The 20656-nt window shown below is 37.1% G+C and overlaps 1 protein-coding gene across 4 annotated transcripts in view; it reads left to right on the top strand.

Moving 5' to 3' along the window:
- The window catches only part of UBR2 (ubiquitin protein ligase E3 component n-recognin 2), a 67251-nt gene that overhangs the window by 18817 nt on the left and 27778 nt on the right, over positions 1–20656 (top strand). For 2 of the 4 annotated variants that reach the window (XM_060754362.2, XM_060754364.2), the window contains exons 10-26: positions 931–1019; positions 2296–2394; positions 5375–5538; positions 5621–5720; positions 6131–6259; positions 7505–7688; positions 8869–8930; positions 10053–10163; positions 11533–11598; positions 13071–13193; positions 13362–13425; positions 13763–13887; positions 15651–15703; positions 17066–17168; positions 18717–18765; positions 19959–20113; positions 20221–20323. In XM_060754362.2, the coding sequence (XP_060610345.2) occupies positions 931–1019; positions 2296–2394; positions 5375–5538; positions 5621–5720; positions 6131–6259; positions 7505–7688; positions 8869–8930; positions 10053–10163; positions 11533–11598; positions 13071–13193; positions 13362–13425; positions 13763–13887; positions 15651–15703; positions 17066–17168; positions 18717–18765; positions 19959–20113; positions 20221–20323 (1779 nt within the window). Of the gene's footprint in view, positions 1–930; positions 1020–2124; positions 2224–2295; positions 2395–5374; positions 5539–5620; positions 5721–6130; positions 6260–7504; positions 7689–8868; positions 8931–10052; positions 10164–11532; positions 11599–13070; positions 13194–13361; positions 13426–13762; positions 13888–15650; positions 15704–17065; positions 17169–18716; positions 18766–19958; positions 20114–20220; positions 20324–20656 lie in introns of all 4 variants that reach the window. The other 2 variants (XM_060754365.2, XM_060754363.2) reach the window with 1 other exon arrangement.

The following is a 20656-nucleotide window of genomic DNA, read 5'->3' as shown; positions in this document are numbered from 1 at the left end:
GAAGCTTCTTTTTCCTCACATTTGCTTGAACAGTCCCAGATAAATAGCAAAGAATAAAGCAGCTCGGAAGAGAGAGGTCATTGATTTTAGATGCCCATAGGTAATTCCCCATTTCCCTTTTGATTTGTCTACTACTGCTTTACTGCAGACTTGAAAGAGGGCATTATAAAAAGGAATATAATTACATGAAACAAGGGAATCGCATGACATTCAGATATGGCTACCACAACTGTTAACAAAACCAATAATTTGCAACTCTAATTTGCGGTACAATTTGAGTATCCTTTGTCTGAAAGGTTTGGGACTAAAATATTTTGGATTTTTTCAGATTTAGGAATAACCATATTTGAACATACATACATAATGTGATGAGACCCAGGTCTAAACACTAAAATCATTTATGTTCTATCCACCTTAGACACTGAGCCTGAAGGTAGTTTTCTACACCATGTTTGAAACATGTTTCATATGAAATGATAGCATGTTTAAACCATCAAGAATGTAAAGTCACTGTCTCAACCATGCATGTGGACAATTTCAGATTTTGAAGTATTTTGGATTTCAGAATTCTGGATAAACGATGTCCAACTTGTCATAATATTGTTGGTTTAAGAATCTGCTGTTCTGGGGAAAACAGCTGTAAGGCTAACAGAGAATGGGTTGTAAACTCCCTTTGCCAATATGAGAAGCTATTTCTGAGTAAATGGTATTGAAGACAAAGGTTATTCAATGAGTTTCATTACTGTGTCTTATGGAAATAAGATTTGAACCATAAGTCTCTTCATGGCTTCAAGGATTCTTGTGATATTTATGACAAGTCCATGTGGGGCACATGAGAAAGTTAACCCACCCCCTTTCTGTGTCAGGTTGTTGTCATAGTACAATTGATATTGATGCATGTTTGTGTGTGTGTGTTTTTTTAAAATACAGGAGCTAGAAGTGTATACCATCAGTTATTCATGAGCAGTTTACTTATGGATTTGAAGTACAAGAAACTTTTTGCTATCCGGTTTGCAAGAGTGAGTAATTTTTTAAACATCTAATGGATCATACTGTAGAGTGCAAATTTGGACATGTTGAATGGGAAACACAGTGGTGAAACTAAACAATATTGACCTTATATAAAAGCTTCTTATGGCATTACTGCATGAGCCATGACTCCTTGCTGACTTAATGCTATGTCGGAAGATCTACATGTACAGTAGAGATAATTATATGCATCTGCAGCTAGCCTCAGTGTTGATATCGATATAGCAGCCCCTTTTCATTGGAGCACTTACTGCACATTAAGGTAAAGGTAAAGGTCTTACCATGCCCTTACCTTTTTGCCTCAGCCAGATATCTATTTACTAGTATTTTTGCTAGGCCCCACTTCCTGCTTCCACTGCTTACCCAAAAGGCGCATAGACTTAAGCTTTGCAGACTTATACAGACAGATGACTTGTGGGTTTCTTCATACACCCTCCTCACCCCACAGGAAAGATTGCACTAGAAAGCCACATTGAAGTAAACAAAAAAGGTACTGTGCATGCATAGGAACATCTAAAAATATTATAAGAAAATTCTTTTTTGCTAGAATTGAAGTTTCAAAAATGGTGTGCTCTTTAGATTCTATGATATGTGGTAGTTTATGCGTGGTAACTTTTTCTGAAAACTGTGGAGTGAGAACTTCATGGAGCGCTGTTGGAGGAGCTTTATATTAGACTCCAGAATTTTTGGAATATAATGTAATGTGACAATTTAGGTTCCTGTATAATTACAGGAACCTAAACCTTAAAGCATATCTAATAATAATGGGCAGTCATCCATGGAATTAAAAATAGCAAAAAAATCCACTTTGCATTGCTTCTCAGAAATGGTCTGTAAATATTGGCTCAATCTAATAACAATATTGCTAGCATTCTTAATTCGCCTCCTCTTTTTTTTTTTTGATCCAAATAGCTCTTGCTACCTTAACTGTGCCTTACAATTGGCCTGTTAAAATTATAATGATATTGCAAGTTTGCTTTTCGCTCTTTATGCGCTAATGCAGTTCTTGCACAGGATTTTCCCACCAGAAGCATTAAATTTAAACAAAACAACTGCTCAGTGCGGATTAGAGGTGAATTTCCCCTTGTTGTTTAGAATTATCGGCACTTGCAGAGAGATTTTATGGAGGACGATCACGAGCGGCCAGTGTCGGTGACTGCTCTCTCTGTTCAGCTCTTCACTGTACCTACTCTGGTGAGTAGTGCTGCCTTTTTTTTCAAAACTGATAGCTGGCACCTTTTGCCTTTTTTGCCTCCTTCTTATTAGAATTATGAGCGCTTGCAGAATGATTATGTGAAAGATGACCACGACAGAGAGTACTCAATTGCTGACCTCTCAGTACAGATATTCACAGTGCCTTCACTTGTAAGTACTTAAAATGTTGAACAAAATCCTCTGTTTGCTCTTGAATCCCATTTAGATTTTTTACTAATATTGCATTGATGATTTATACAGAAGCACCAAATGGTGTGACGTATTACAGTATTTCCTTTAAAAAAATACAAATCCCAGCCCCCATGGAGTTTACAATCTAAAAGCAGCAGTGGGGCAAACCAATAGAAGAAGGGAAGGGAGGATCCTAGTATTACTTATATATTATACTAGAAAACTACCATCACTTTTATTAAATCTAAGCTGGGGGAATGCTTCATAGCTGAATATCTATCCCCAGAAGATTCCCAGCAGCCATACTCCAAGTTAAGATTGGCAGCCAGATAAACACTTTTATCCATTGTACGTTTGCTGCAGCACACAATGGACACATTGAATTATAGAATCATAATATTAATATATAACTAAATAATATTAATATATAATTAAATATAATGTTAGTATTTAATTAAATATATGATGTTAGCATTTAATTAAGCATATAAGAATATGTAATTAAATATATTTTAATCAGCTTTAAGGATTTTAACTGTTCCTTTCTTAATACCATTGATGTTTAATTCTGTTTTAATGTTTGTATATTTTTGGATTTTAAATGTTATTGAAATGCTTTTAATGTAAGCTGCCTTGAGTCTCCTTTGTGGAGAGAAAAGGCGAGATATAAATAAACATCATCAGTGACCTGAAGAAGTAGGGTGGACAAGCTTTAAAAATCAGTAAATTAGGGTCCTTTTAATATTTGCACTGTTGTGACTTCAATGCCAGGAATGTGTGAGAAACTTCTCATATAAGAACTGTACTAACAGTCAAAAATAGTAACTGTTCATGAAGCCTAAAATGTATTCTTTATTTATTTATGTCATTTATATACTGCTTTTCTCTACCCCAAAGTAAATGGCAAAATTCAGTGCCTCACAAAGTATAAAATACAGAACATAACTAAAATAGCATATAATAATAAATTAAAATCGGTTAACTATAAAACATCAACCATAAACAGCATAACCTAAAACTTTGGACATTGCACAATCCCAAAGTTATTTTGACTTCTTCATCTCACTCTCCAAATGCTTGCTTTAAAAGCCATGTTTTGAGTAATTTCCTGAATGTCAGGAGGGAGGAGGCCAATCTGATCTCTTTGGGTGGAGAGTTCCACAGCTGAGGCAGCACCACCGATAAGGCCTTGTCTCTCATTCCCACCAGTTGCACCTGCAAGAGCGGTGGGACTGAGAGCAGGATCTTCTTAGCCAATGGGATCTTCTCTAACTGGTTCATAGAGGGAGATACGTTCAGATAGGTAAACTGTACCTGTACCATTTAGGAATTTATAGGCTAAAGCCAGCACTTTGAATTGTGCTCAGTAACAAACCGGCTGCCAGTTGAGCAGATTCAACAGAGGAGTTATATGCTGCCTGTGAGTCGCTCCAGATAGAAACCTGGCTGCTGCCCGTTGGACAACTTGAACTTTCTGAACAGTCTTCAGAGGCAACCCCAAATACTTACCAAAAAGAATTTAACTCTGCATGTATTATAGAACTTTAATTTTGTGATTATAAAACTGGACTAGAGTTACAGGGCTGGAGAAATAAAATAACTATTCAAAGTTATCGTAAAGTTTCAATGAAGGTAACTAAACAACTGGAAAAAAGGAGCCCCCGGTGATGCAATGGGTTAAACCCTTGTGCCGGCAGGACTGCTGACCGAAAGGTCTGTGGTTCGAGTCTGGGTAGCAGGGTGAGCTCCTGGCTGTCAGCTCCAGCTTCTCAGTCAGTTACATGAGAGAAGCCTCCCATAGGATGGTAAAACATCCAGCGCGTCCCCTGGGCAACATCCTTGCAGACAGCCAATTCTCTCACACGAGATGCGACTTGCAGCTTCTTAAGTTGCTCCTGACACAGGGGAAAAAAACTGGAAAAAAGCATGAAGAAAACCAACTCTTCATGTAAAGAATTGAATTTAGGAACTAAATGATCAAAGTGTGTTAGACTGTGGATAAAGGCAGGTAATGTTTTAACAACTTTAACAGTTGTTCTCCACTTAGTAATGTGTCACAATCCTTTTCTCTTTAGAAGAATATTAAATATATCCCTGTTGAGTTGTAAACAGTTATATTGACTATATTAGATATACCTCTACAATCAGGAGCGAACGAAGAAAAGCAAAAAGCATCTTGGCCTACGAGCCCACGAGGACCTTGAGATCGTCTGGGGAGGCCCTTCTCTCGATCCCGCCTGCATCACAGGCACGGCTGGCGGGGACGAGGGAGAGGGCCTTCTCGGTGGTGGCCCCCCGGCTGTGGAACACTCTCCCGGCACACATCAGACAGGCGCCCTCCCTCATGTCCTTTTGAAAAAGCCTTAAGACCTGGCTGTTCGAGAGGGCATTTAATTAAGTGCTAAGCAACAACATTACGGTAATGAGAACTGGAATGGTACAAGGAAAATGAGACTGGCTATGATTCTACTAAGAGACGAAGCGGATTTTTATGTAGTTTGTATTTGTTGTATAGTCATATGTTGTTGATACTGGCCTCTGTAACTGTCTTTTTATGTGTACTGTACACCGCCATGAGTCGCCCGTAAGGGCTGAGAATGGCGGTCAATAAGTGCATCTAATAAATAATAATAAATAAAACAGATTATGGACTTAGTATAATTGTTTTTGAGTCTCCTGTATTAATCGGCGGTACACTTATTTCTGTCAGTCATTAAAAGTAAAATTGTAATAAAACATAGAAGATGGAGACATAGATCCAGGGGTTGGTGCACATGGGATTCCCAGGTGATTTCTCATTCAATAGGTGGCTGTGTCATATCCAGATTACTTGTGGTGCAGAAATATAAATACATAAGGCGTATACAGATTATTTTATTGATTATTCCTCTGTTGTTTATGACTCTTATTTTGGTTAGCACAGACATTGAAACAAACATTTTAATGTATTTTGATATAGGCTCGAGTGTTAATAATAGAAGAGAACCTTATGACTACTATCATTTCGACATTTATGGACCATTTACGACATCGAGATATTCAGGGCAGGTTTCAATTTGAACGGTATACTGCATTACAGGCTTTTAAATTTCGGCGGGTCCAAAGTCTGATTCTGGATTTAAAGTAAGTATGTCTCAAAACAAGCAATCAAAACATTTCTACATAGGTATAAACTATCTTACCAACTTATTTCTGTTCTGTTTAGGTATGTGTTAATAAGCAAGCCAGTTGATTGGTCAGATGATTTGAGAGAAAAATTTCTGGAAGGATTTGATGTCTTCTTAGAGTTGCTGAAATGTATGCAGGTAGGTTATTTTTCCTTATGATGCTGTATTTCCTATTGAAAAACAAATGGCATAGTGTTCATAGCTCTTCATATTTAAATCAGATTTCCGATTTTTTTTGCAGTGTTTTATTGTTAACTGTTACTATTAGAGAGTAATGATAATGTGTAGTTTTAGTCCTTTACTTTTCCCACCTCAATTTCGGTAGGACAAATTCTTTCTATTGGCTGGGGTAGGAAATACACTTAGTGAGTACAGCCAGAATTGACAGCAGCTGAAGTTTACGAAATTGCTAAAGATTAAGTAGTATTTGAATCCTTCCATGAAAACAGGGTAAGCAGTTCATAACTGCAGGCTGCAACCTTAAGAAGCAACTACTAGGTAGAATTTGCTGACCTTACACTGCTATCAAATTTCTCCTGTGTTTCTAGGGAATGGATCCAATAACACGTCAAGTTGGGCAGCATATTGAAATGGAGCCAGAATGGGAAGCAGCGTTTACATTGCAGATGAAATTAACACATGTCATTGCAATGATGCAGGACTGGTGTGCTTTAGATGTAAGTGAAATCTCATTCAAATATTATCACGTTTTCATTAATTAAATTTTCTAAACAATTGTATCGGTACCAATAAACCAGATGTTTTCAAATATAGTGATTTTATGTGTGAAACATTGGAGCAGAGTGATCTGTCAAATTCCTAATACACAATGATGTTAAGTTGATGTTGTCAAAGGCTTTCATGACCGGAATCACTGGGTTGCTGTGTGTTTTCTGGGCTGTATGGCCATGTTCCAGAAACATTCTCTCTTGATATTTCCCCTACATCTATGGCAGGCATCCTCAGAGGTTGAGGGGCCTGTTGGAAACTAGACTAGGGAGGTTTATATATCTATGGAATGTCCAGGGTGGGAGAAAGAACTTTTTCTGCTTGAGGCAGGTGTGAATGTTGCAATTGATTAGCATTTAATGGCCTTGCAGTTTCAAAGCTTGGCTAGTTGCTGCCTGGGGCAATCCTTTGTTGGGAGATATTAGCTGGCCCAGGTTGATTTTTGTCTGGAATTCTCTTGCTTTTTGAGTTCTGCACTTTATTAATTGTGCTGATTTTAGAGTTTTTAAATACAGGATTCATAACTAAAGCAACTTTCTCCCATGGTTGCTAATGAGCTTAAATAGCTGTGACACCTGTCAACATACTACTCCACATCTAAGAGAACTAGAGCTTTCTCTCTATTCCATCTCTCACAAATTGCTTCCATCCACCACCACTACCTTCCTGTTCCTCTGTGAAAAGAGGGAAGGGCTAGAGCTAAGATTACTCTTTGTTAAACCTGGATAAGAAAGAATTCTTACTTCTGATAAGGGTCCCTTTAACCCCATCTCCAGGGGGTCCTGTTTCTCTTCTTTCTGGAATACATTCAACTTCTCCCAGAGATCTTTCTTGAGGACAGAGAATGGTCATATTCTGGGTCACGAGGAATACCAGAGATAGGCATTCCAGTTAAAATGACATTATTCCTTTGCTATCTCAGGTTATAGGATCTTCAGGTTTACAGTTCTCCCTACTTAACTACAGATTCTGCTTTAAATCTTTTGTTGCTCATTTCTTCCATTTACATTTGTGCAGCCATTCATGGAATAGCACTGATGAATGAATTTTTTTCTGCTTCTTTTACTTTTAAATGTACACAATAAATTGGGAGAAAGTTTTATTTTGAGATGATTTTTCAGTTCATATGCTTTGAATAAAATATGTGCTATATTTGTTATGGTGTTTCAAAACTTTCTTTTCAAATTGTATAGGAAAAAGTGCTCATTGAAGCATATAAGAAATGTCTGACTACATTGATGCAGTGCCACAGTGGTTTTACCAATGGAGAGCAACCTATTGATCTCAATATGTGTGGACACACAGTTGACACTATTCGATACTGTGTCTCTCAGGAAAAAGTTAGCATTCATCTCCCAGTTTCTCGATTGCTTGCAGGTAAGGATTAAACTGCTTGATTATATGCTGAGTTTTTTAAATAAATAGTTAATACAAGCAAAAAAGGTCCAGACATAGTTTTCTAACTGTTGCATGTAGAATCATGTCTTATGACTATCATCATGTTTATTTCGTACTCAAGTGAACTCTGCTCTGAATATTTTTAATGAACATTGCAAAGTTTGTGCATGAGTATAAGCTGCTGGGACAGTCTCACAGACTGTGTTTGCTGAGAAGATTTGGACAGACTTATTTTTATTGAGGCAGACATTGTTGATATATTGTGCCAGAGTTTGGTGGTTGTTGTTTACAGAATAGCTGAGGAAGAAACTAAGATGGCACACTTCATACAGTACAGAACAAACCAGTTATGTGTTTTGCCCTAACAGGCCCCTGGCAAACTCTATTTTGTTATATTCACAAGCAAGCTGTAAAAATGTGACTTGTTGAAACATGATAGACTGCACATGTGGCTTATGTCCTGTATTTGATCCCGGAGTAAAGGACTGATGGGTCTAAAAACAAGTTAATTTTCATCGGTAGTGAATCAAACATTCAAATGCTCTGATAAGCATGTGGGGTAAATTTAGAAACAAAGTTGTGTCTTATCTGCAGTGGTAATTGTAGCTGCTTCCTCACATCATATGAGAAATTCACAAAAATAAGTTTAGTTCTTCTTTTCTAAAGAAGCAGTACATTTTGCTGCTCATAAGAATGTTGCAGTAGGCCCCTCCTTATCTGGTGGGGTTTTATTCTTGGATATCAAAATATGTGGATACTTAAGTTCCATTATATACAATGGCATAGTAAAATGATATCACTTGTATAAAATGGTAAACAGCTCAAATAAGTGTTGAGGAAGAGCCTGAGAATCTGTAAAATGATGGGAGGCTACAGCACGGTATGCCTAGATATCAATATAGTGCTTAGTGTGTGGCTAAATTAAGGTTTGCTCTATTCTATTTATGACATGGGAAGGGGAAGGGGGAATAACCAGTGAAAACGGGGAAAATTGTTTTCCTCCTTTAACCCCCTCCCCCCAATAAAATGAAGTATGCCTTCCGCTCCAGATAATAAACAGTATTGGAATGTCATAATTTTTCCACTGTTGATCATATCATATATGGTGATAAATTCACATACTTTGTAACTGCAAAATACATTATTGTTATTTATATAGGTTTGCATGTGCTTTTGAGTAAAAGTGAAGTGGCATACAAATTTCCAGAACAGCTGCCGATGGTAGGTAATGCTCAGTTTATTTTACATCTATGATTGCATTTTTCCTGATAAAACTCCTTTATGTATGAGAAAAATAATACAGTAGATTCTCAGTTGATTGGCACTTTTGTAGATGCCTGGAAAATGTCGTTTTTGGTTACTTGAGAGTTACTTTTAAAAAATAGGCCTAACACTATATACCATGTATTGTCAAAGGCTTTCATGGCTGGAATCGCTATATACCATACTATACCATACTATAAACTCAGTGTTAATTTATATGAATACTAAAATACAGTAATTAGAAGCAAATTAAAACAAGTATAGAGGATGGAAAGAATAGAGAATTGTTCTCAGCTGTGGTCTACATGGTGCAGGTGTAATACCTAAACATTTTTAAACTCATTTTCTATTCCAGTTGGCCTGAATACACTAAAAGAGCAAGATCTTGTCTGATATAGGAATCTTAGCAGGGTCAATGGCAGTGTAGGCTTTATTTTAAAGAAAGGAACTGACAAATGCACTTTTGAATATTCTCTACCTGAGAAAACCCTATGAAATCTATGGGATCATAATCAGTCAGCAAGACACTTGTAGGCAGACAAATATACAAACATAAGCTTACAGAAAAACATGATATAACATTGTTCAGATTGAGGTGTACCCACATTTTGGAATGGAGGTCAGCACTGGCACATGAGGCACCATTCTCTGCAACTGTGAACAGTGTAGTAGGCCAAGATTTAAGCTTCCACGTTAACTCAAGTATTCTTCTTCACTATTACTGTTTCCTTGTTGCTAATATAATGCGTACAATGTTTTTGTCTCTATCACCTGCTTGATGGAACATGGCACCTTGAATCTCTTATGCACCAAAGCCTGAGCAACCAACAGTTATGTTTGGGTTGTTGATGTGTGATTGTATGTAAAGTCTAACAGTGGTTAAAGAAAAGAAATTGTTGCTATGTATTTTCATATATATGAGCAAGTAGTGCTAAAAGCCAGAGAATGATAGAAAATGAATTCTAAATCTAAATACTTTCTCCCTTTCCCCATACGTGCAGTCGGATTCATGCCATTTTAAGTGCTTAACATGTATGAAATATTTAAGGCTTCTTTCTGTTCTGTGTTCAATTAATGCAGAGTGAGCTTAGCCCACCTGTGCTGATAGAACATCCATTGCGATGTCTAGTTCTGTGTGCCCAGGTACATGCTGGGATGTGGAGGAGAAACGGGTTTTCACTTGTTAACCAAGTAAGTACAAGCATTTATTATTCCTGTGAGTTTTCCAGAGTGTATGTCCATGTTCTAGAAGTATTCTCTCCTGACATTTCACCCACATGTATGGCAGGCATCCTCAGAGGTTGTGAGATTTGTTGGAATCTAGGCAAGTGGGGTTTATATCTGTGGAATGCCCAGGGTGGGAGAAAGAACTCTTGTCTGTTTGAGGCAAGTGTGAATGTTGCAATTGATCACCTTGATTAGCATTGAGTAGCCTTTCAGCTTCAAAGCTTGGCTGCTTCCTACCTTTATTATTTATTATCACCCTTCTTCTGTGAAGCTGAGAGTCACAAGGAAGTTTGAGATACTTAACCTTGTAGAATTAATTGTCCTGGAGAAGTAGGTAGGCAACCTAGATCAGGGCTTCTTAAAACTTTTTCCACTTCTGACCCTTTTCCACTCAAGAAATTTTATGTGATCCCAGGTGTATAGGTATATAATAAAATTATATAGGTATAAAATCAAGCATTTACTGATAATTAAGCAGCATTTGCAAGGCTTGCTAAACAGGTTGATTTTTCTTTTTGTGGAGTACAGCTGAAGCATTTTCTGCAGAGTCCACCTTGCCAATTTTTTCATGATCCCAACATTGTTACATTAATAACAACATCTTGTTAAATTAATAATTATTGTCATTTATGTCAGTAGTCAGGAAGGGTGATGTTCTCTCACTTTGTAAATTTTCACTAGGTGTTTCAGTAGTGGGATTTATGTAATATGTTTAAAGATAATAAATTAATTTATTTTAAATATATATATTTTAAAAATAAGAGTTGGCAGCTTAAATGGCAATTGTTACATTTGTCCTGAAATGAAGGTTTATTATTGGCTCCTTCCATCCTTGTCTTTAGAACAGAAGTTAAGACCTGGCTCTTGGATCAGGCATTTGGGAATAGTGCAGCACATAATTGATATGTAGCAACATGAAGGATATGGTTTTAACAGCTTTTAACAGTTTATGTGTTTGTATGCTTTATTTTGTTGATGTTTAATGTGTTGTATTTTGTATATTTTGTATTCCAATTGTGGCACTGAACTGACCAATCTGTAAACTGCTCTGAGTTTCCCTCGGGTTGAGAAGAGTGGTGTATAAATGCGGGAAATAAATAAATAATGTACATTCTGATAGATTATTGGGCTAAGCTATTACAACAACTCATTATTGTACAACAGCTTGGCAATAATGCACCTGCATTTTTTCCAGTTATTTTATTAGGCTCCTCAGACTTGAAGATTCAGTTTTCCAACTTTTATAATATTTTTGAATGTGTTAATTTTTCTTTATTATGTGACATGTTCAATAACTCCTTTATCAAATAACGCAAAACTTTTCCTTGAACAGATATACTACTATCATAATGTGAAATGTAGAAGAGAAATGTTCGATAAGGACATAGTAATGCTTCAGGTAATATTGTTTAATACCATTTATAGATATTTATATTTCGATATTCTTTCCTGTGAGCTCCGCATGGTTTTATACCTTAAAACATCAGTAATGTGATAGTTTTTTTTTAAGAAACACATTTCTTCTATATTAATATTTCTTTGAATTAAAAATAAGTCTTGACTGTTCAGGGATCTGAAGGTTCCCATTTGGTATTGTTCTATAATCTTGTGTATAAAGGTTGAGTGTCCTTACCCTAAATGTTTCAGAATAGAAGGGTTTTGGATTTCAGATTTTTCTGGGTTTTGGAATATTTACATATACATAATGAATTAACTTGGGGAAGGGACCCAAGTATAAACATGAAATCCATTTAGTTTTAATATACACCTTATACACTTAGCCTGAAGGTAATTCGGACAAATATTTTTAATAATGTTGTGCTTGAAGCAAAGTTTGTGTACATTGAACCATCAAAAAGCAAAAGTGTCCCTGTCTCAGTCACTCATGTGAGCAATTTGGATTTCTGCAATATTTTGGATTTCAGAATTATATAATGGATGCCCAACCTGTATTTTTCCTGTTTGGTTCCGGGAAATGAGATCTTATGCTGCAGTAAAACTTTCCCACTAATTTTTATGCAGGAAGTATTTGGTTTTCTAGGACTTGTTCCCTTGCCATGTCTATATCTAAGACAAGTCTGCTTGTACAGTTTGGGGGGAAAAGCTACTTATTTTGTTCATTTCCTAAGGTAGCCACCATATTTGTATTATGAAAAAGCCATATATTTGATAAAGATCAAAATATAACTATTATTTTTGAAAAATAAGACTTTGAAAAGCATTCATTTAGCTTGTTAATTTCTTTTTTTTATGGGTGTTACCCTGGAAAACATGAACTGGAACTGTGAGCAAGAAGTCTATTGCTGCATCCTAAACAAAGCTGTAAAATGGTTTTTTAAAATTAAAACACAAATTTAAATATTAATACGCTAAACCAGGGGTCCTCAAACTTTTTAAACAGAGGGCCATGTCACAGTCACTCAAACTGTTGGAGGGCCGGATTATAATTTGAAAAAAACATGAATGAATTCCTATGCACACTGCACATATCTTAGTTGTAGTGCAAAGAACACTTTAAAACAATACAATAATTAAAATGAATAATTTTAACAAATATAAGCTTATTAGTATTTCAATGGGAAATGTGGGCCTGCTTTTGGCTGATGAGATAGCACTGTTGTTGTTGTTGTTGCTGTTGTTGTGTGTTTTCACGTTGTTTCAGACTTAGGTTGACCCTGAGCGAGGGCCGGGTAAATGACCTTGGAGGGCCGTATTCGGCCCTCGGGCCTTAGTTTGAGGACCCCTGTTCTAAACAACGCAGCGTATCTGGTTATGAAGAGCAGGTAGATGACTTGTTTTTTCCTGGTTAGGCAAGAGAGTAACAAACAAATAAAAAACATACATAAACAAATAAATGTCATTTTTCTTTAGACAGGTGCATCCATGATGGATCCAAACCACTTTCTCATGATAATGCTGAGTCGCTTTGAACTTTATTCAATATTTAGTACTCCAGATTATGGTAAAAGATTCAGTTCTGAAAATTCCAATAAGGTATGTTATGAGCTCTTGAAAATTCAATTTCAAATCTTTGAAATGCATCTAATGGACAATTAAGGTAGTTTATCTTAAGTGTTGTGATTTATAACAACAGTAAAAAGATTTTTTTTTAAAAAAAAAGTAGAACATTTTTTTGAATGTATGCAATTATTTTCCTTTCAGGATGTGGTTCAGCAAAATAATACACTTATTGAAGAAATGTTGTACCTAATTATCATAATTGTTGGTAAGTTTGCACTTACAGTATTATGAACTGAGTGGGGTTAAAGGTCCTGTTATTTGTAGAACATGTTTGGCTTTATTTCTTTATATCTGTATTTGGACTGAAAGGAGGAGAATGTACAAGTGATTTGTTCTTTTGAATTTGGGAAATCACTCATATTGCACATGCCTCTTGCCATGCGAAATGAATGTTATATAATATAACATACAGAGAGTGTATTAGTGTTCCATACAGAACAAGGAATAGCACAAAGTGATTACCTTTGTTTGTTCTCCATTAAAAATACATGAATGATCAATAAAACTAATCGAAGCTTTCTGTAACTTCATTTCCTTGACAGGTGAGAGATTTATTCCTGGTGTTGGTCAAGTCAGTGCTACAGATGAAATCAAGAGAGAAATTATCCACCAGTTGAGCATCAGACCCATGGCACACAGTGAATTAGTAAAAGCTTTGCCAGAAGATGTGAGTCTTATTAGAAACATATTCAATATAATATTAAATGTTACAGGAAGGCTTTTGTAAATGAAATATTTAGTAGAGGTGGAAAGAAGTTTATTTTTATGGTAAAAAGTAAATAACAATTTTGTGTCTTATGTGACACGATACGGAATAGAGTGCACCTTTGTTCCTATATTGTGGCAATATGTCCAGTGAAGAAAGCATTGCTTCTGTGAATTCATGTGCAGCTGAGCTGTTTAGAGTGGTGAGAGGTTTAACTCAGGTACCGTTCCCTCCGGACCTATTGTTAGAAGTTTCAGTAGCTCACTGTGATGCTTTGAATAACCGTTTTGCAGATAAAATATCTCACATAAGAGCTGACTTATATGTATAATTGGAGCAGAAGCCAACAATGAGGTGTCCATCAACTCTGTGAGTGGGATTACACTGGATCAGTTTCAATTGGTGAATACTGTTGATGTGGACAAGCTGCTGGGGCAAGCAAGGAGGACAACCTGCTTTCTTGGTCCCTGCAGATCTTCCTGGTTGTCCAGGGAGAAGATGCAATTTGATCTCAAATACAACAAATTATTAACGTATCTCTCTAAAAGAAACTGCTGAAAAAGCCCTCCCTGGATACCATAGACCATAATAATTACAAACCATTCTCTAACCTTCATTTTTGGGCAAGGTGATTGAGAAGGCAGATGCCCTCCAACTCCAGGCAGTCTTGGATGATACACACTTCCTTGACTCATTTCAAACTGGCTTCAGAGCATGATAACAAAGTTGAGACTGCTATGGTCGCTTTAGTAGATTATCTCCATCTTAACATTGAGAAAGGGTGTGTGTCCCTGTTGGTGATTCTAGACCTCTCAGTGACTTTCATCAACCATGATATCCTTCTGGAACTCCTGGAGGGGCTGGGAATCAGAGGCACTGCACTACAGTAGTTCCAGTCATAACTCCCAGGCAGGTTCCAGATGGTGGTGCTTGGGGATAGTTGCTCCTCAAAAAAGCCATTCTATCTCCAGTGCTTTCTAATATTTACATGAAACATCTGGGAGAGATCATCCATAGACTTGGGGTGGGGTGTTATCAATATCCTGATGATACCCAAATATATTTCTTCATGCCTTCAAAAACAACCTCAGCTAAGGGTAGAATGTCCTCTCTGAATGACTACTTGGAGGAGGTAATGGGATTGATGAGGAAAAACAAATTGAAACTGAATCCAGGCAAAACAGAAGTGCTCACCATCAAGAGTCCTAATCTGGGGATGGAGGTGTGTCAGCCAGTTCTGGATGGGGTTACACTCCCCTGAAAGATTGTGTTCACAGCTTGGGAGTGTTCCTGTATCTCAGCCCAGGTAGATAGGATGGTCAGGAGTGCTTACGACCAGATTTGGTTGATATGCCAGCTGTGCCCTTCCCTAGTTTGGGAGGACCAGAAGATGGTAGTGAAGATGGTAGTGCATCCACAGGTAACCCAAGGTTGGACTTTTGCAATGCACCAAGTTCAGAAATTCAAGCTGATTTAAAATATAGCAACCAAATTGGTTACCGGTGAAGTAGAAGAATATAGGAAACTAGAGCAGAGATTATAGTGTCTCACCACTACTTGCTCTACTTATATTCTTAATTAAGGTAGACAGCAAGTTTATTAGAGAGACTGATATATTTCATTGATGCTATAGATATGAGAATTTTAAGAAATGTATTAGGGAAAAGGTAGCTGGTTGCATATGTGGTGATACCTGATTTTCTGTTTCTTCCCCAATTCTTTAGGAAAACAAAGAGACTGGAATGGAAACTGTAATAGAAGCTGTGGCCAGTTTCAAGTAATGTACTTCTTGCAATCATTTTGTTAATTAATTTCATAAAATAGGACATTTCATGTCACAGTTAATATTTTTGATGCATTTTCCAAACAGTATATTCTATAACTTACCAATTTCCAGCATACATCAAAATCAATATATGTTAGAATCAGAGAGCAGAAGATGTTCATCCTCATTATCTGAGAGAAAGCTATTGTCCAAATATATTTAACCAACAAGCATGTAAAATTGTTAGATTTTAGAAGTGAAAAAGAAACTCTCTTCATTAGTATTACACGTGCAAATATGTGAAGGAAAACATAATATAGTACTGGAAGCAGAAAAAGAAAAAAGTGTGACCCATCCTCTGATCTGTCATGTGGCCCCTTGATAGATGGTAACCTTTGAAAAAAAATTATCCATCCCTGACTTATAATATAGTAAATAAATCTGTGGGATCCATTTTAAAAGGAAAGAAGTTAAATTACAAAAGTTTTTATAGCTCTTTGATGGTTAGCTAGAACAACTTCCTTCCTTCCTTCCTTCCTTCCTTCCTTCCTTCCTTCCTTCCTTCCTTCCTTCCTGTGTTTCAACACCTCTTGATCAGAAGAACACTAGACAGGAATTATTTTCGGGAATGCTTGTATTTCACCTGTAACTGTCCTATACATTCATGTATAATTCTAGAAATGTTTGCCAAAAAACCAACCAAAAAGAGTCAACATCTGCAGGTCTGTGTGGGCACAGCACCTTAACTTTTATCAATAAAGAAAACATTGCCTCTTCTGAGTAGAGTGGCAAAAGGCAAGAGTTTACTTTCTCCACCATGGCACCATTTCTGGTCTTTTTGAATGCATGGGAAGGGAAATGATGGATGCAGCCAGGGGCAGCGGAGGTGGCATTGATGAATTCCCCTCAATGTGGAATGACACCTGACTTACCCATGGGTTCATATCAAAATCCATAATTTGGATTCCCAAACTTGCTCTCGATATATATAAGGTCAGTTTGATACATGAGTATATACTGTAGTTAGAACAGGGATAGTGATGCTTTGAGAGAGAAAAGAAGAATATAAATAAATCAATACAAATAAAATTGTTTTGACTCCATATGGTCCTTGATCCACCAGTTCCCTAGGGTGGCCCTTTTTCTGGTAAAGAAAGGCCAGTTGCTTCTCCCAGAAGCTTCAAAGAACAGGTGTTCATCTTTTAGATACATCTATGAATCTTCTGCTTTATTTTAATGTAAACAAAACTAGAAACACACTTTCAGCCATTTCCCTATTGTTTGGTTTCTTTTCATTGTTGACGGTTTGTGTGCCTGTTTCAGAGAGCAACATTCTGTTATTAATATGTAGTTTCACATGAAATTGTTTTCCAGGAAACCAGGATTAACAGGCAGAGGACTGTATGAGTTGAAACCAGAATGTGCTAAAGATTTCAACTTGTATTTTTATCATTTTTCAAGGGCTGAGCAATCCAAGGTAATTATGTTACATTAAGAGATTATTCATAATTGCGTGATTGTATATACAGCATATCGCATAGAATTTCCTGTGATATTGTGGTATAATGCTGTGAAATGGCCAAATAGCATTAGTGTCTTTGCTATTTGGACATGGGGTAGGCGTGCGCTGACATATATGCTAGCATCCAAAGTTCAGGTACTGTTACACCAGCAGGAAAAAAATCATTATTTCGGATTCTCTGAAAGAAAGAAAATTAGTCTGAATGTGAACTAAGGTGTAGAAATGTGAAGAGTGGTATGGGATAGGGTCAAGAAATTGGAGGAAGGAATTATTTATATGTTGTGAATTGAAAAAAAGGATACCCCAGTGGCGCAGTTAAACCAATGAGCTGCTGAATTTGCTGACTGAAAATTTGGCAGTGGGAACTGAAAAGTTGGCATTGGGAGCTCACCCACAGGATCGAATCCGGGGAGCGGGGTGAGCTCCCACTGTTAGCCCCAACTCCTGTCAACTTAGCAGCTTGAAAACATGCAAGTGTGAGTAGATCAATAGGTACCACTCTGGCAGGAAGGTAACAGTGCTCCATGCAGTCATGCCGGACACATGACCCTGGAGATGTCTATGGACAACACCGGCTTTTGGAGATGAGCACCCCCCCCCCCAAGTCGTACACAACTAGACTTAATGTCAAGGGTAAACCTTTACTAGGGATACAGTGAGTAGCTGATAACAAAGCAACAGAATAATGGGGCAGCAAGTTATAAGGGTTCATAGATATTGAAAATATTTTTGTATAGTGATTTAATAATTGCTTAAAACTTCACCTGGATGTTTGGTTTTGATTGTGTTATATCGCTATTACTGGAAGAATTAAATATCTCACCAGTTCTTGGTCTTGACACAAGAGGTAAAGGTAAAGGTTTTCCCCTGACATTAAGTCCAGTCGTGTCCAACTCTGGGGGTTGGTGCTCATCTCCATTTCTAAGCCGAAGAGCCGGCTTTGTCCATAGACACCTCCAAGGTCATGTGGCCAGCATGATTGCATGGACCGCCGTTACATTCCCGCTGGAGCAGTACCTATTGATCTACTCACATGTGCATGTTTTCGAACTGCTAGGTTGGCAGAAGCTGGGGCTGACCGTAGAAGCTCACGCCGCTCCCCGGATTCGAACCTGTGACCTTTCGGTCAACAAGTTTAGCAGCTCAGCAGTTTAACCCACTGCGGCACCGAGGACTCCCCCTTGACACAATGCAATGTATATAAAGCAGCAACATCTGTACAACCAGTTGTCAGTTGAGGATTGATGCAGATTTGTATAAAAGACAAAAATGTGCCTGCTAATCAGTGTTTAATAAAATGTAGCTGTAAGAGTAATACAATACATATATCATGTAGAGATACTGAACAGGAAAGTAAACTGTTTATGGTTATGTTTTATCAAGTTGCTTTTATGATAGAGAGTCTCCAAGAAATGCCGTTAAATGATAGTATTCTGTAATTTTGCATAAATAACATTGTGTGTTCTCCATTTGGAATCCTGACTCTCTTTTTTTAAAAATAAGGCTGAGGAAGCACAAAGAAAACTAAGACGACAAAATCGAGAAGATACAGGTACCAGTCTTGCCAGTTTCTCTGTGTCTTCCCAATTAATTTTTCTCTATATCTATCTGTCTGATTTCAAGAATCAAATTAGTCTAGATCTAGTTAAAAATTGTCAAGATTTTGTTTTGGGGGAAAGGATTAAGAAGTAAATGCAAAGATGGTGCTTATGCCCAAGAAAACCACAAGAGCAACTGAGGTTTTCATTGTGGCTTACATTCCTGGTTATGTACATCAGATGTGATACTTACTTTCAATACTCAACAACAACCTGCTTTGTTGGGAACAAAGAGTCCCAGCTCAGTGTTTTATTCTGTAAACCTGACTTCCCAGTTTGTGAAACACAGACTATCTGTATTTCTATCATTTTGTCTCTGCAAGTCTGGTCAGACACATTTAGCTTATGACTCAACAAATCCTCTGTTATGTTACCAAATATGGCTGAGTTTGCTCAGCTGAGTTTGGTTTGGGGGGGGGGGGGGGGTTGTGACCGCTTTTGCTTGCTCTAGAGATTAATGAAATGTGTGTTGTGAGTATCCTACTTTACAAATGCCTTCTGCACTCTTGTCTAAATGGTTCAGATTTGTACATGTCCATACTGAAGTATGTAAAATGCAGCATGAAACATCTGATATGTGAAGCTTGAAGAAAAAAGTGTAGATCAGAATGCTGATTGAACTTTAACTTAATTGGTAATTGAAATCACACAAAGTTCCCATGTTGGTTGAGCAAGCAATTGTGGAAGTTGAGAGTTAACATGGGGACATTCTGTGTATTCTTCCCTCCACATTGTTTCATTCTTCAATAGTTATTGGAACAGCACAGGGCGTACTGCCTTGAGAGTATGAACCAACTTGACAGCTTTGATTCCTTAAGAGCAGGGCCTTCCTTATACCTAATTACCTGGAATTCAATATTTTTGAATTCAATGGAAGTGGTTAGGTTGGTATGTATAACTTTAAAAACCAAAATAACACTCAGTGTTTGTCAACCAGGAAGTGCCAGGACATGCTCTTTAACATGTGTATATTTTATGTAGTTACTTTGCACAGTGTTGCTTCATAAGCTGCCCCGAGTCCTTTGGGGGAGATGGGGTGGGTAACAAATAAATGTGTTGTTGTTGCTGTTATTTACATTTCCATATATATTGTGACAAATGTGAAATCACTGCTATACTGTATTTCATATACTTCCTTCTGTTTCAGCGCTTCCACCTCCTGTTCTACCTCCGTTGTGCCCTTTATTTGAAAGCTTAATCAATATTCTGCAGTGTGACGTCATGTTGTGCATTATGAGAACAATTTTGCAGTGGGCTGTAGAGCACAATGGCTACGCTTGGTCAGAATCCATGCTGCAAAGGGTGAGTTTTAAGCCTTCGCTTCTAGTTTGGTGATTTGGTAATTAACTCTAGCAGATTACACTGAATAGTCTTTAGAAATATAAATTCTGATCCTGGTTTTTACTTAGGTTCTCCACTTGATTGGAATGGCATTGCAAGAAGAAAAACAGCACATTGAAAATGCTGATGAAGATAATCTGGTGACATTTACCTTCAGTCAGAAGATCTCAAGTAGGTTGATAGCGTTAAAAAACTTTTTTATTTACTTGTCTTCTGGAAGAAGCTATGCTAAAATTGGTTGTTTAAGGTGATACAAAATTGAAATGTGATATGGCAATTGATAAATCAAATACAGAAAAAAAAACCTTTTGCCTTAAGCTTAAAACTTAAACTTAATAAACTAGAATATTTCAAGTAAGGTATAAACTTCACTCTGTGTTGTGTTGAATTGCTGTTCTGATTCATTATTACTGATTAGATATCAAAGGACATTTAGAGGAAATAATTTAAAGTAGAACACAATATAGCACTGTGTTATATGAATCAGTACTGTTATTATTGTTT

This window comes from Anolis sagrei, chromosome 1, assembly GCF_037176765.1.
Source record: "Anolis sagrei isolate rAnoSag1 chromosome 1, rAnoSag1.mat, whole genome shotgun sequence".
Taxonomy (NCBI): Eukaryota; Metazoa; Chordata; class Lepidosauria; order Squamata; family Dactyloidae; genus Anolis; species Anolis sagrei.
Note: the sequence above shows the minus strand (reverse complement) of the source record. Positions and strands in the feature narration are given on the sequence as shown.